At 42.1% G+C, this 13,984-nt stretch overlaps 1 protein-coding gene across 4 annotated transcripts in view; it reads left to right on the top strand.

Annotated features, from left to right (window-relative positions):
* Positions 1-13,984, top strand: part of DCAF5 (DDB1 and CUL4 associated factor 5) — a 109,349-nt gene that overhangs the window by 88,704 nt on the left and 6,661 nt on the right. For all 4 annotated transcript variants that reach the window (XM_045448107.1, XM_045448108.1, XM_045448109.1 and 1 more), the window contains exon 8: positions 8,840-8,967. In XM_045448107.1, the coding sequence (XP_045304063.1) occupies positions 8,840-8,967 (128 nt within the window). The remainder of the gene's footprint in view (positions 1-8,839; positions 8,968-13,984) is intronic.

Here is a 13,984-nt window from a genome sequence, read left to right as displayed (position 1 = left end):
TTGAGTTGTTCTTGCAAGAGGGTTGCTCTTGATTCATCAGTAGTTAAAGAGGGGGAAAGTTCTATGACAGATTTTTCCCTGAATAGAGGGGAAAAACATGCAGTTTCACTGCCCAGTTGCTGCAGCCACCCCCACGGCCAGCAGGCCAAGGATGTAGACTGGAAACAGCTGTACGTGCATTTTCACAGGCCCTGCATATGTGTGCGTGCTCTGTCTCTCCTCCTTTTTCTAGACATGCGTTCACTCTCAGTGGCTTAGGCCTGGGCATCTGCTTCTTCCTCCCTTGTAGCTGGAAGACAACTGTTTTAATTGGTCACGAGTAGTTGGTTGCAAACGCATGTGAAGTACAGACGATGAAAGAGGAACTAGTAGAAACTGACTTTTTGAGCAGTTAAGCACTGCAGTCTGTGGGGTTCTTGGAGCTTTTCTGACAGCACTGGCTGTCCTCGTCTGGCTGTTTTTAAAATCCTAGGTGGTTAGGTGCCTCCCCACGAGGCAGCCACTGCTCTCTGTATTGTCAGGACCCTGATTGTACTTCTTATGGTTTGTTTGAAACTTAGAGACTCAGGGAGTGTTCACTCAGGCCTTTTGGAATTACTGAGGTTATTTGAACAACCCTTTTAGCCATAGCACGGAAAGAAGTAGTCCCTTGCCCCTCAGAGCAGTAACATCTTAATTCTTAATTCTACCAGTGGTGTCAGGAATGAAATAGATTAATTGCCTCAACAGATACTCCCCAAAATTATTATTTTGGTAATAATAGCTTTAGCTTCCCCCTCCAAGGCTTGTTCCAGAGAAGATGATGAGGGGATTTACTTCAATTTGTTCACTTCCTAAGTATCCGAACATAAGACATTATGCAAAGCACTACAGGTGATTGAAAGAATAAATACTTTCTTGGCTGCAAAGAACTTCCAGTCTGAGAAAGATGAGAAAAGGGTGTGTGTGTGAACACACTTAATTTAAAAGTGGGTTCCAAAGCCCATGGAAAAGATCATTAAGGGAGTCTTGAAGAGATGTGGAGGATCAGTAAAGTTTTCATGGAATTAGCATTTCAGAGGATTGTGAAGCATAAGGAGGAGTTAGCCCCTTTATTTCCCCATTCTTACTATCGTACAACTGCTGTAAAAGAAACATCCAACACCGACAAAGGGAAGATGGAGAAACACTTGATAATCCACACATTGGGTGATGGAGCCCACTAACAAAGATTAGGTCTTGTCCAGTATACTTATATTCCACAGGCACATCTTTTCATTCATTTGACAAATGTTTATTGACAACCTACTCTACACGGGCACTATTCTAAAGTGTTGGGATATACAGCAGAGGAACAAAAGATCCCTGCCATCATGGAGCTTATACTCTACCAAGAGAAGCAAACCATAAACAGTAGGGGCACCTGGCTGGCTCAGTCGGAGGAACGTGCAACTCTTGATCTGGCGATCGTGGGTTTAAGCCCCACACTGAGTGTAGAGATTACTTAAATAAATAAATAAACTTAAAAAAAAAAAACAGTAGACACAGTAAATTATGTCTAAAAAGTTAGAAGTGCTATGGAAAATAAATAGAGTGCAATAAGGAAGATAGGAAGTGGTATGGAGGGGGCAGGGAAATGTAATTTTTTTTAGATAGGATGTTCAGTATAGACCTCTTTGAGGAGATCCCGTTTGAGCAAAACTTCAAAGTGGTAAGGCAGTTAGCCATGCAAAAATCTGGGGGAAGAGTATTTTAGGTAGAACTAGTGCAAAGTTCTGAAGCGAAACTGTGCCTCGTGTGTTTGAGAAACAACAAGGAAATGAATGTGTTGAAGCAGAGTGAGGGAGGGGGGAATAGTAGGGGTTGAAGTCACAGAGGTAAGTGGGGCACAGGGAGTGTCCCTATAGGCTGTTACTGTGGGTGAAACGGGGGAGCCATTAGAGAACTCTGAGCAGAGGAGTGACACAATCCAGCTTATTTTAACGGCATCGCTCTAGCTGCTGAGTTGAGGATAGATGGTGGGAGTGGGGCTGCCAAAGATAGGAGTGAGGACTGGTAGGAGTCTCACATAACACAGGTGACTGGTGATGGTGGCTCGAGCCAAGGTAATAGAGGTTACAGTCTAGCTGTGTTTTGAAGGGAAATGCATCAGGATTTCCTGATAGATTTGCCAGGGGAAGAGGGGAAGCAGGTAGCATTTGAGATGTCTCTTAAACATCCAGGTAGAGATAGATATTGAACAGTTTGGATATAGAGGTATGAAATTCTAGAGTTTGAGAGAACATTCTGGACTAGAGATAAAAATTTGAGTTATGGTCATATGTAGGTTGTATTTAAAGCCATAAGACTGGATGAAATCACCAAACAGGTGGGCATACCTAGTCAAAAGAAGGAGAGCAAAGGCCGAGCCCTAAGGCATTCAGGTGTTAAGAAGTCAGGGAGAGGATGGGGCGCCTGGGTGGCTCAGTCAGCTAAGCATCCGACTTCAGCTCAGGTCTTGATCTCATGGTTCGTGGGTTCGAGCCCTGTGCTGACAGCTCAGAGCCTGGAGCCTGCTTCAGATTCTGTGTCTCCCCCCTCCCCCCCCCCCCCCCCCGCCGCCCCTTCCCCGCTCACGCTCTGTCTCCCTGTCTCTCTTTTTCAAAAATAAATAATAAACATTAAAAAAATAAACAGTGAAAAAAATAAACATTAAAAAAAAAAAAAAAGCGAGAGAAGCCAAAAAGGAAACCAACAAGGAGTGACCAATGAAGTAGCAGGAAAACCAAGAGATGGTGATCCTAGGAAGGCAGTGAAGAAAGGAGAGGTAACTACGCTGGATCTTGCTGATAGGTCGAATACGCAGGATGAGGACTGAATGAAACCTTTGGATTCTCTGGTGACTATCACCAAGCCCAAGTCTTCTTGCTTAGGAAAGGACTAGGTAATTCCAGAGATTTGATTTCCATTATATCATTTGAATGATCACTTACCAGATTTTTCAACTTCTCTCCTCCCCCGCCCCCCCAAAATAGTACCACTCCTTTAAGTATTTGCTCATCATCTTGCCCCATCAGTACATTCTGCGGGATTTTGTTTAATATTCCAACCTAAAGCCTACCAGATAAAGTTATCACATGAAATGCTATAAGGTTTTCATTTACTGTAATCTGTCATTTTTACCTGAATATTGAGGGGTTTTTTTTATACCACTCTTAACAGTATTCTCAGGGCACCTGTGTGGCTCGGTTGAGGGTCCCACTCTTGATTTCGGCTCAGGTCATGATCTCACAGTTTGTGAGTTCAAGCCTCACTGCCAGTGCAGAGCCTGCTTGGGATTTGCTCCCCCTCTCTTTGCCCCTCCCCACTTGTGCTGTCTCTGCCTCTCAAAATAAATAAAGACTTTAAGAAAAAACTAAAAACAAACAAAAAACCCACAATATTTTCCTGGGGAACCTGACTGGTTCAGTCAGAAGAGCATGCAACTCTTGAACTCTGGATCATGAGTTGAAGCCCCATGATGGGTATAGAGATTACTGAAAAAAAAAAATTAATTAAAACTTAAAAAAATTTTTTAAGCATTTATTTTTGAGAAGATAGAGACAGCGTGAACAGGGGAGGGGCGGAGAGACGGGGAGACACCAGATTCAAAGCAGGATCCAGGTTCTGAGCTGTCAGCACAGAGCCCCATGCAGGGTTCAAACTCACGAACCGTGAGATCATGACCTGAGCTGAAGTCAGATGCTTAACCGATTCTCTCTCCCTGCCCCTCCTCTGCCTGTGTTTTTTTGCTCTCTCTCAAAATAAATAAATAAACCTAAAAAAAATTTTTAAGCAAACAATATTCTCCACTAGTTTCAATTTAACCATTTGTTAAGTCCTTTTTTTTTTACGTTTTATTTATTTTTGAGAGACAGGGTGCAAGTGGGGGAGGGGCAGAGAAAGAGGGAAACACAGAATCTGAAGCAGGCTCCAGACTCTGAGCTGTCAGCACAGAGCCTGACACAGGGCTCAAACCCACGAACCGTGAGATCATGACCTGAGCTGAAGTCGGAAGCTTAACCAACTGAGCCACCCAGGAGCCCCTGTTGAGTCCTTATCTGTCCAATCCTCTTATTACTATGTTGGATATGTCAGCATAAATCTTGGAAGATCAAAGATATTTACTGTGTTCATGGGGGTCAATACTCTATTGCTTGGAAATGCGAATTTATCTCCTGCCATCTTAATTTCTTATCTTCCATCAGCCCCTTACAGTCATCTGGTCTTTGTTCCTGGTTCCTCACTACCACTTTCACACTTCACCTTCCCTAATCTCAGTGTTACCCATTGTTTCTCCTTCCCATTCTCACAAAAGTGTTTGTCCTACCCATTAATTAATAGGGGGAAAAAATCCAAAAACTCTGACAAGAAAATTAATACTGGTATTTTATCCAGGTTGATTTGGGATTTATCTCATTACAAAATACTTAAGTGTCCTGTTCTATAGCCCCAAGTGCCACTGAAGACCTCTTCCCAATGTGATTGATAAGTTGCTGTTAGACTAAAGCATCAAGAAATCTTGACCAGGTTGCTTTTACTTTTTGAGTTGAAAGCATAGTCATTCTTAGAGGATTTTGTTGAAACAAATAAAATTGACAAACAGAAGTAACTGAAGTTGGCAAGAAATGGGAATGTTGTCCTGACCCTTGAAAGTCCTAAGGGGACAAATCTCTGGCTGAATGTTGTAGGAAGAGGAGCATAGGTAAGGAAGGGGGAATGAGGGCCTATACACTTAGCGCCTTGTCTTCTCTGGAGGGACGCTTGGCCTTGGCATTTTAGAAAGGTCTTTATCAGGGTTCTAAGTAAGGTATTTTCTCTGAGTCCCTTGTGTTTCTTGGAATCTTGCTAAGATAGTCAGTTACTGATACTGGAATCTTATGAGAGCCCCACTCCTTTTCTTTTCTAAACTCTTGCAGTAAAATAGGTAAAGCCTATTTATAGCCTTCTTCACCTCCCTGGCATCCCTTCTGAACCAAAGGAAAGATGGAGATATAGCAACTTTGGCCTTGACTTAAAAAAAAAAAAAAAAACTACAAAATGATGCCAACATGTTTGGTTGGGCCAGACAGAGCAGATGGCCCAGCACAATGATCGTTGGTTTGTACAGAAGTGTATAAACAAATGACAGCTCAAAAATGAGTAAGGTGGCTCTTCCCAGGTATGTGCTTTTTCATTGGTATCCATTATTAGTGATTAGGTCTTGACTCAGCTCATGGGGTGAGGTTGACCCTCACTAGTCCCGTCACCACAGTCTTAGAAATGATCCTGAAGGGAGAGTGTGTAGATTATGTAGTTCTTAGAAAAAAATATTCCCTGCCTGACTCCTGCCAACTTGATCCTGCTATTGACGGGCATGGTCTGGCTAGGTAATGGAGAGGGGAGACCCCAAGTTTTTACTGATAGTAGCATCTTGACCTTAGCCATTTCAGAATGAAGAAATCTTATTTATACAAATCTCCAGGACTGATAAAAATTTATTCTCTAAAAATCATTGTATCTAACTATACACCATCAGCTATATTCAATCATTCAAACCTGGAAACCAGGAGGACTATTGAGAACCTCCCTGAAACCCATTCATTTTTCTGATTTTGTGTACACAGCCTTGGATAACTTAAACACATGGCAGCCGTAATTCTTCCTGTATCTGTTTTTACCATCAGTCTCTTGGTTCTATGGATTTCCTCTTTTTCAGATTTCCTAGGTATCAGTTTGGGTGGGAAGAAGGAGAGAAGATCTGTATTAAAATTGCTGGCGTGCCTGGGTGGCTCAGTCGGTTAAGCATCTGACTCTTGGTTTCAGCTCAGGTCAGGATCTTACAGTTTTGTGAGTTTGAGCCCCCATGTCAGGAGTGTGGAGCCTGCTTGGGATTCTCTTTCTGCCTCTCTCTCTGCCCTTCCCCTACTTGCGATATATGTGTTTCTCTCAAAATAAATAAATAAACTTAAAAAAAATTGCTGCCAAGAAGAGAAATCAGATGAGGTCACATAGCATGGAAGAGCAATAGAAAGTTTTCCCATGGTCTCAATTTACAGATGTGGGTACCCTTTCACTTATTCTGCAAGTCCAAAAGTTACTGTAATTGTATTCCAAATAACCTTTTTTTTTTTTTTTTTAATTTTTTTTTTTCAACTTTTATTTATTTTTGGGACAGAGAGAGACAGAGCATGAACGGGGGAGGGGCAGAGAGAGAGGGAGACACAGAATCGGAAACAGGCTCCAGGCTCTGAGCCATCAGCCCAGAGCCCGACGCGGGGCTCGAACTCACGGACCGCGAGATCGTGACCTGGCTGAAGTCGGACGCTTAACCGACTGCGCCACCCAGGCGCCCCCCAAATAACCTTTAACAGATTGAGATCAGTTTGGTTGATAAAATTTAGTTCTGTGGTAGTTGATTCTTTAAGACATGAGATCCTCTATCTGTCCTCCTTTGGTGGTATTTATTCTAGAATTGCCCTCTCCTGAAACACTGTCCATTCAACAAGTGCTTACTAAGCAGGTACTTTTTGGTTCAGGCATTGCGCCCCCAGTTCTAGGTACGCAAGAGAGCCAGTTCTACTTTCGTGAACTATTCAGTGTTGGCGATGTCTTGTGGTGATACTATGGAGCTTGTACTCAGGATGCCATTGGATAGAGTCTACCCCTTCCCCTTTCTTAAGTTGATGACTTATTAAAAAAAAAAAAAAACAAACAAAAAACCAACCCATATGATGACTGCCAGAAAGATTTAGAAAGATTTTATGAGCTTCAGACTCCATCCCTATTCAAATCCTTTCATCTCTTAAAGGCCACTGTTACAGTGGAAAGGATATTGGGTGTTACAGCCAAACAGGCTCTGGTTCATATCCTGTCTCTGCCATTTACTAGCTGTATGGTTAGGAAGAAATCACTCACATTCTCTGAGTCATTTAAATTACTTTTCTTGGAGGCAGTAGGATTAAATAAGAGATCAGTACTAGGTTTAACCCAAAGATTCTTTGCTAAGTGACTACCCCAGCACAGGTATGGGTAGAATTCAGAAGAAAACCATGAATGGGAATGCTACTTTTTGAATCAACCTTATATTAAGAAAAAAAAAAAATCCAAGGGAAATCTTTGGGGGGTGGTAATATCCCTATGTTGAGACGACTGGTTTAGATTCCCATGGATCTCTTGTCCTTAATTTTCTCAAGTTTATTTTTATTTTGATTAGGCTCAAGTTACCTTCCCCTCCTCCCACTCCACTCTAGGAATCCAGTACACTCAGGCTGCCTAGGGATTCCCATCATGGCAGCCTACTTTAGTGCTTAACCTTTTCTGATCCATGAAAACACATTTATTCTATGGTCTAGTCACTCTCCAAGGTTTATTAGCAAACTTGATGATGTTGGGTTGAGATATGGATAACTTTAAGTATATTATACATCCTGGATAATTCAAACATTAGTAATGTCAACTATGGTGGGAAAATTAGGCAGAGGACGTTTTTGTCACTTACCAAGTAGAATAAGCACCTAGTGCTAGTTAAGTGGGCACTACCAAGGAACAGATCAATGCAGTCTGAAAACTCTCACTGTCATAAAAAAGATATATATGTGCATGGCAATAAAGAGGGATATCTTCCATGAGTCACAAGAGGAATTGTGTCAGGAGGCCAAAAGCAGAAGAAGACACCTTCTCCAGAACCAGATTATGTCTGGAGAAGGGATATTGTTCCTAGTCATTGTCCCTCTAGGACACTGAGATGAGAAATGTCTGGAATGAATGTTTAAACAAGGTGGAGTTGGGAGTGGGGTGGAAGTATGTGAAGCCAAGACTGCCTACTGATTGATACTTTGTGCCCTAGTGGTGCCAAGCTCCTGGTAGGGGCTACGATGGTATTCATTGCTTAGATAAACAGATATTTGTTTGTGTCTGAACGCATCACATTTTGCCAGTTGGCTGGGGACACAGGTTGGCTTATGTGTACTAAGCTGTTGATGGTTGCTCAGAAGCGACCTTGTTCAGAACATGGATGTGTATGTTGTGTGTGATGCCCTTACCAGTGAAGTTGAACCTTTGAGATTATTTCAAGTGTATAAATGATGACATCTTCATCTGTGTTGTATGTTCCAGGCCTCTGGTGCTTTTTCTCAGTCACTGAAGAAGAAAGCCTACAGGACGGTCCTTAAAATACAGCTTTCTATTAGTGGCCTCTTGATTTTAATTGTGACGGTTTTAAGGCCCTTACTCTAATTCACATTCTTAGTACCTGGGCCCTTCCTATTAGGGAAGTGGCCCAGATCTCCTTTCTTTATCCCTAACTCTCCCCATTATCAGGGTAATAAAAGGATTTTTTCCATTATTTTCCCCGTGGTTGTCATATGTTTGTTTTGTTTGCTACCTTCATCATAGAAATTGAGGGCAAGTAGATGAGAGATTTTTCTGTGCATTTAAGTAATTATATGCTTCTGGTTCTGCATGTCCCTGGCTCAGCTGCCTAACTGTTCCCAAGTAGTTCAGTCTCATTTTGCTCATGGCTGGCCTTTTCTAAGGTAACACTTGGGTTCTATCTTGGGGATCAAAAACTTGAGAAATGTTTTAAGTGCCTGTGGCTTCATTGACAATGGAATTGCAGGGGGTGGGCGTGGGCAATGCTTACAGGCTAAATAAAGGCTCTTGGTAAGAGCACATATGCTGAGAGAATATTTCATCTTCCCTCTTTCCATAGCAACTTTATCTGTAAGATTAAGCATTCTGCTGGTGGCATAGTTAATAAAAAATCTTGGCTCCAGTTCAGAACTGTTTGTCTGCCATTACTGGAACCTCTTTACTTTGCTCCATTTCATCATTTGATTTTTGTTTCCTTCTGTCTTCCCAGGTGGCATTGGTAGGGTGGTCAACGGAGCCTTCATGGTGCTGAAAGGGCATCGGTCTATTGTTAACCAGGTCCGATTTAACCCTCACACCTACATGATCTGCTCTTCTGGTGTAGAAAAGATTATCAAGGTGAGGCATCTTTCCCTTCTAACTGTTTTAAACAAATTATTACAATTCATAATGGGAAGAAACTAGAACAATATATATAGGACCTCATATCTAAACATACTAAAGGTCTATCAAAATTCTCAATTATTTTGGGGCACTTGGCTGGCTCAGTCAGTAGAGCATACGACTTTTGATCTTGGGGTTGTGAGTTCAAGCCCCACGTTGGACACAGATTACTTTTAAAAACCTCTCGATTATTTTCACATGCTACAAAATACTGAAAAATTGATATTAAAAAGAGTGGTTTAAAACCCTCCTTTCAGGACCTCTTTTAAAAATAGTCACCAGGCTTTGAAACTAGATGCCATTTGTATGCCACTACATTGCCGATAGCTTTTGATCTGGAGTCTGATGAATTCTTTTTTCCAAACCTCATCTGGAAGCCACCGTCCCCTCAGTTACTCGGGTGCACTTTGCATTAATTGCTATGCTAATATGGCACAGACATAACTAAGTGACTGCCAGAAGCATAGCTAAATTGTCTCAGAACATATCAGAAACCACTGCATGTGGTTGTGATTGAAGCTAAACACTTGCATTAGTTGCACATCGACTCAATGAACTGAACCCAGCCAAGGAATGTATTTGGAACCTGCAACCAAGAGACCAAGCCTGGCCTGTGTCCACAGAAGGACATCATTCACATTCCAGTAGTTAGTAACCCTTTTCCACATCGGAGAAAATGAAGGTTTGGGGCAAATGATAAATTCTTCAGGACTCATTGATAACTTGATTTTTAAGTAAGGATGGATGATAATCCCCCCAAAAGATAAAACTCCTCATATTTTATCCTAAAATGACATTGAAAACCAGTTTTCATTTTCTTCTCTTCTTTCCTCCTTCCTTCCTTTTTTCCTCCTTTCCTCCCTCTCTTTTTCCCTTTCCTTTTCTTTTTCTTTAACTATTCAAGTTATATCTGAGCAAGGGAAGTTGTCAGAAATGTAATGTTGGAGTATGGGTCAGTATTTTTATTTATCCTTAATCCAACTTCCTTTATTTAAGTTTTGTTGGTCCTATGGATCAAGACTGACTTTCATGATTGCACATATTTTTCCACAGACCTGAAGCAGGACTTCTGGATCATTTTTATGGACTTTTCCTTTTTTTTAATTTTTTTAACGTTTTTATTTATTTTTGAGACAGAGAGAGACAGAGCATGAACAGGGGAGGGTCAGCAAGAGGGAGACACAGAATCTGAAACAGGCTCCAGGCTCTGAGCTGTCAGCACAGGGCCCGACGCGGGGCTTGAACTCACAGACCGCGAGATCATGACCTGAGCCGAAGTCGGCCGCTTAACCGACTGAGCCACCCAGGCGCCCCTGGACTTTTTCTTTTTATAGATGATGAGATTTAAATGATAAACTACCCATCTGGGGTTAATTACACAGCTGATTAGTGGTAGTTAGGATAGAGCCCTGTTTCTTGTTCTTCCCAATGTCCTGTCACACTCCCATGCTGGTGGAAGGCAGGAGGCAGCCAGAGGCTCCTGCTAGAGGTGGTCATCTTAAGAGTCCTTCACTGAGCAGTTGTGGAGTTGGCTCTGTCCCTTGAATTGCTTTCTCTTCTCCTTTGGCCGATGACTAATGGGTTGGCACAGTAGCATGTCCTCTCTCGGCCTGGTGACGTCATTCTCTTTCTCAGAGCCCAGCTTGGACATCTCCTTTAGAAGAGAGATTCCTGTTTGGCTATGTGCTCTGGGATGCTTCTGTACTTAGTCTCCCCATCTATTGTTTAGTCAACTGGAGGCCTTACCCTAAAGGTCATGTTTGGAAACTAGCCAAGTTCTCAGAGGAGAAAGAGAAGAAAATGTTTTCTCTGGGAGGTTATCCAGACTTAACTATGGAACTCACTGCTTCCAGGTTCCCATGGGGTCTGAATGCTGCCCTACCAAGAGGCCTGATTAGCCATTTGAAACCTTAAGTCAACACAACTGGTGCCCTTGAACAGTTATTTGAGTCTGTTTCCCATCTGTCAAGTAAGGATGCTAACAGTGACTTGCCATCCAGGAGTGCCTTGTGAATTACCTGTGCCTGACAATTTCTGACTATTTTAATAAGTGTCACTTTCCTGCTTGCTATTTCTGAGAGGACCAATGGCCCCAAGAGCATAATGTTTTAGCCCAGTCTGAACTCTTTTCTCTCCACTTCACCTTCTCCCTTGTCCTTTACTGCTGCCTTTTTAACTCAGAGTAGAATCCCTGCTGTCAGGGCCAACCTCTTCTCACCCATAACAATTTTCTAACTCCCTGAATGTCCACACTGAGCAAACGAGGGGGTTTGTTTTGTATTTAAACACAGAGGGGCAAGATAGGACAAATGCTGACATTTTTTTTCCCTCAAAGACCAGTATTCATTTATTCAATTATGATACTTGTGACATTTATGATATACCTGTGTATGCCATTTGTGCTAGGGCCTATGGGGAACATAAAGGAAAAAAAAGGTAACGCAGGTCCCCCAGGAATTGATGACCCAGTAGGAGAGACAAGAAATAAAGATAATGAAAAAATGCAATACCTACATAAGAGATATAAACAAAATGCTCTGGGGGAAAGAGAGTTTTCCCGTCTGTGGTAACCTCAGGCAGGCAATATTTGAACTAGATTTTGAAGAATAAAGACTGTAAAAGGAAGAAGAATAAGATACCAGGAACATTCTAAGTAGAGGGAATGGGTAGTTAATTATTTCATTGAATCAGTAAATATTTATTGATCACCTACAGTGTTCCAGGCATTATACTAAGAAATAATACTCAGAAACAGTGAAGTGTAGGACCTGCTCAGAAAATGATCATGTTTGGCCAAAATGAAGTGCACAAGAAGAGAGATCTAAGATATAAGGCAGGAAGGTTAGCAAGAGATGGGCCCAAAGGTCTTGGAAGCCAGATTAGAGAGTGTGGAGAACCCTTGAGTAGCAATTTTAGGTCTCTGTCTGTATAGATTTTCTTGGTAGGTGGACAAATTTCTTTTTTTTTTTTTTTTTTAATGTTTATTATTTGTTTTTGAGAGAGAGAGAGAGAGACCAAGCATGAGCAGGAGAGAGGCAAAAAGAGAGGGAGACACAGAATCCGAAGCAAGCTCCAGGCTCTGAGCTATCAGCACAGAGCCTAACATGGGGCTCGAACCAACGAACCATGAGATCCTGATCTGAGCCGAAGTCGGACGCTTAACTGACTGAGCCCCCCGGGCACCCCTGACAAATTTCTTAATTTAGTACAATATCACAAAGAGAAGAAGGCTTAGAGCTGCTACATCAAGCTTGTCATGGTCACCTATGTAGATCAGAACACTTGCTACTTAATTGCTTTCCATTTTGATGATGTTTAAATAAGAATTGAACTGCATCTTTTTCCTCAGCAGCCTTTTTTTTTTTTTAATGTTTATTTATTTTGAGGGAGAGAGAATGAGGAGGGGAAGGGCAGAGAGAGAGGGGGAGAAGAATCCCAAGCAGGCCCCACACTGTCAGCACAGAACCTGATGTGGGGCTTGAATTCATGAACTGTGTGATCATGACCTGAGCCAAAATCAAGACTCAGATGCTTAATGGACTGAGCCACCGCAGGGCCCTACCCTCAGCAGTCTCTTGAACTAAACTTTTCACTGGGCTTAGAGAGGAACCTGCTCATCCCTCCTTTTCTCATGAACCTTGCCCCTAGAGGAGGCATATCTAGCCACATTTAATATGTTAGCAACAGGAAGTTGTGTTTTGGGGGCACCTGGGTGGCTCAGTCGGTTAAGCATCCGACCTCAGCTCAGGTCATGATCTCGTGGTCCTTGAGTTCGAGCCCCACATGGAGCTCTGTGTTGACAGCTCAGAGCCTGGAGCCTGCTTCAGATTCTGTGTCTCCCTCTCTGTCTCTGCCCCTCCCCTGCTCATGCTCTCTCTCTCACTCTCAAAAATAAAGATTAAAAAAAAAATTTTAAAGGAAGTTGTGTTTTTGTTGCTTTACTTCTGAGTTGTTTCAGTGGAAAGAAATAACCACTTTCACAAATATTTGAAACTGACATTTTAAGGATGAGGACTAAGATAATAGCGACGGTCAGTCCTTTTGATGTTCAAAAGTCTCTTTTAGGATGGGTCTGAGACTTTCTAGTTAAGGTGTTCAGCTGCCAAGTGAAAGAGAAAGCACCATGTTTTGTTGTGCTGTGGTATAGGTTATGTCATTTCATCATTTTCATTTCTACAGATGAGAAAAGAGGCTTTCGAGAGTGAAGTCATTTGCCCAGGGCTATGTGAGGCCACAGAGCTGGGGTTCCTACCCCTTCTGTCGGCCCCAGCAGCTCTGTGCTACAAGTCCCTTGAGGACTGAAAACTGGCTGTCTGGCATGATGGTTTTGCTTTGCTCTGAATCCTAGGATTGGATAAGACCCATCTAATTCACTGTTTAGATCAGGGGGTTGAGCTTTATCCAAGGTCAACCAGCTAACTAGGAATTGAGTGGGAACCCACACTCAAGTCTCCTGTCTCCTGATCCAGTGGTTTGTTCCATTACTCTAAGCTTCAGGAATGAAACTCTACCTCAGCTTAATACATTCCAGAGCCCAAATAAAAGCTGACTTTCAGTGTTAATGATTTTCATTCCTGAAGGAAGAAATAGGAGGCTGGGTAATAGATCAGAAAGAACCTAGAAACTGGTTTGTTGGATAGTTGGACCAGCATCCCATCTTCAATATTTTGTACTTCTGTTAACAAATTCTGTGTTTCTGTGATGCACATATAGATTCATCTTTATATTAGATAACATAGTTAGTAACATTTTACCATTTTTAAACTGAGAAAGTAAGAGATCTGGCCCAGAATATAGAATGAGGCCCCAAAAAGTCCTAAGGACTTTGCCTTTGGAATCCCTCCAGTTTCCTTCCTAAGCCACCAGACTTTTCCCTTGGACATTTGTTTGCAGAGATAGTCATTCGTAGCTTGAGCCTGTTGTTGAAGGCCATATCTGAATGTTTCCCAAACTTTGGGTCTCACAAAGAATT

Source organism: Leopardus geoffroyi, chromosome B3 (genome assembly GCF_018350155.1).
Source record: "Leopardus geoffroyi isolate Oge1 chromosome B3, O.geoffroyi_Oge1_pat1.0, whole genome shotgun sequence".
NCBI lineage: Eukaryota > Metazoa > Chordata > Mammalia > Carnivora > Felidae > Leopardus > Leopardus geoffroyi.
Note: the sequence above shows the minus strand (reverse complement) of the source record. Positions and strands in the feature narration are given on the sequence as shown.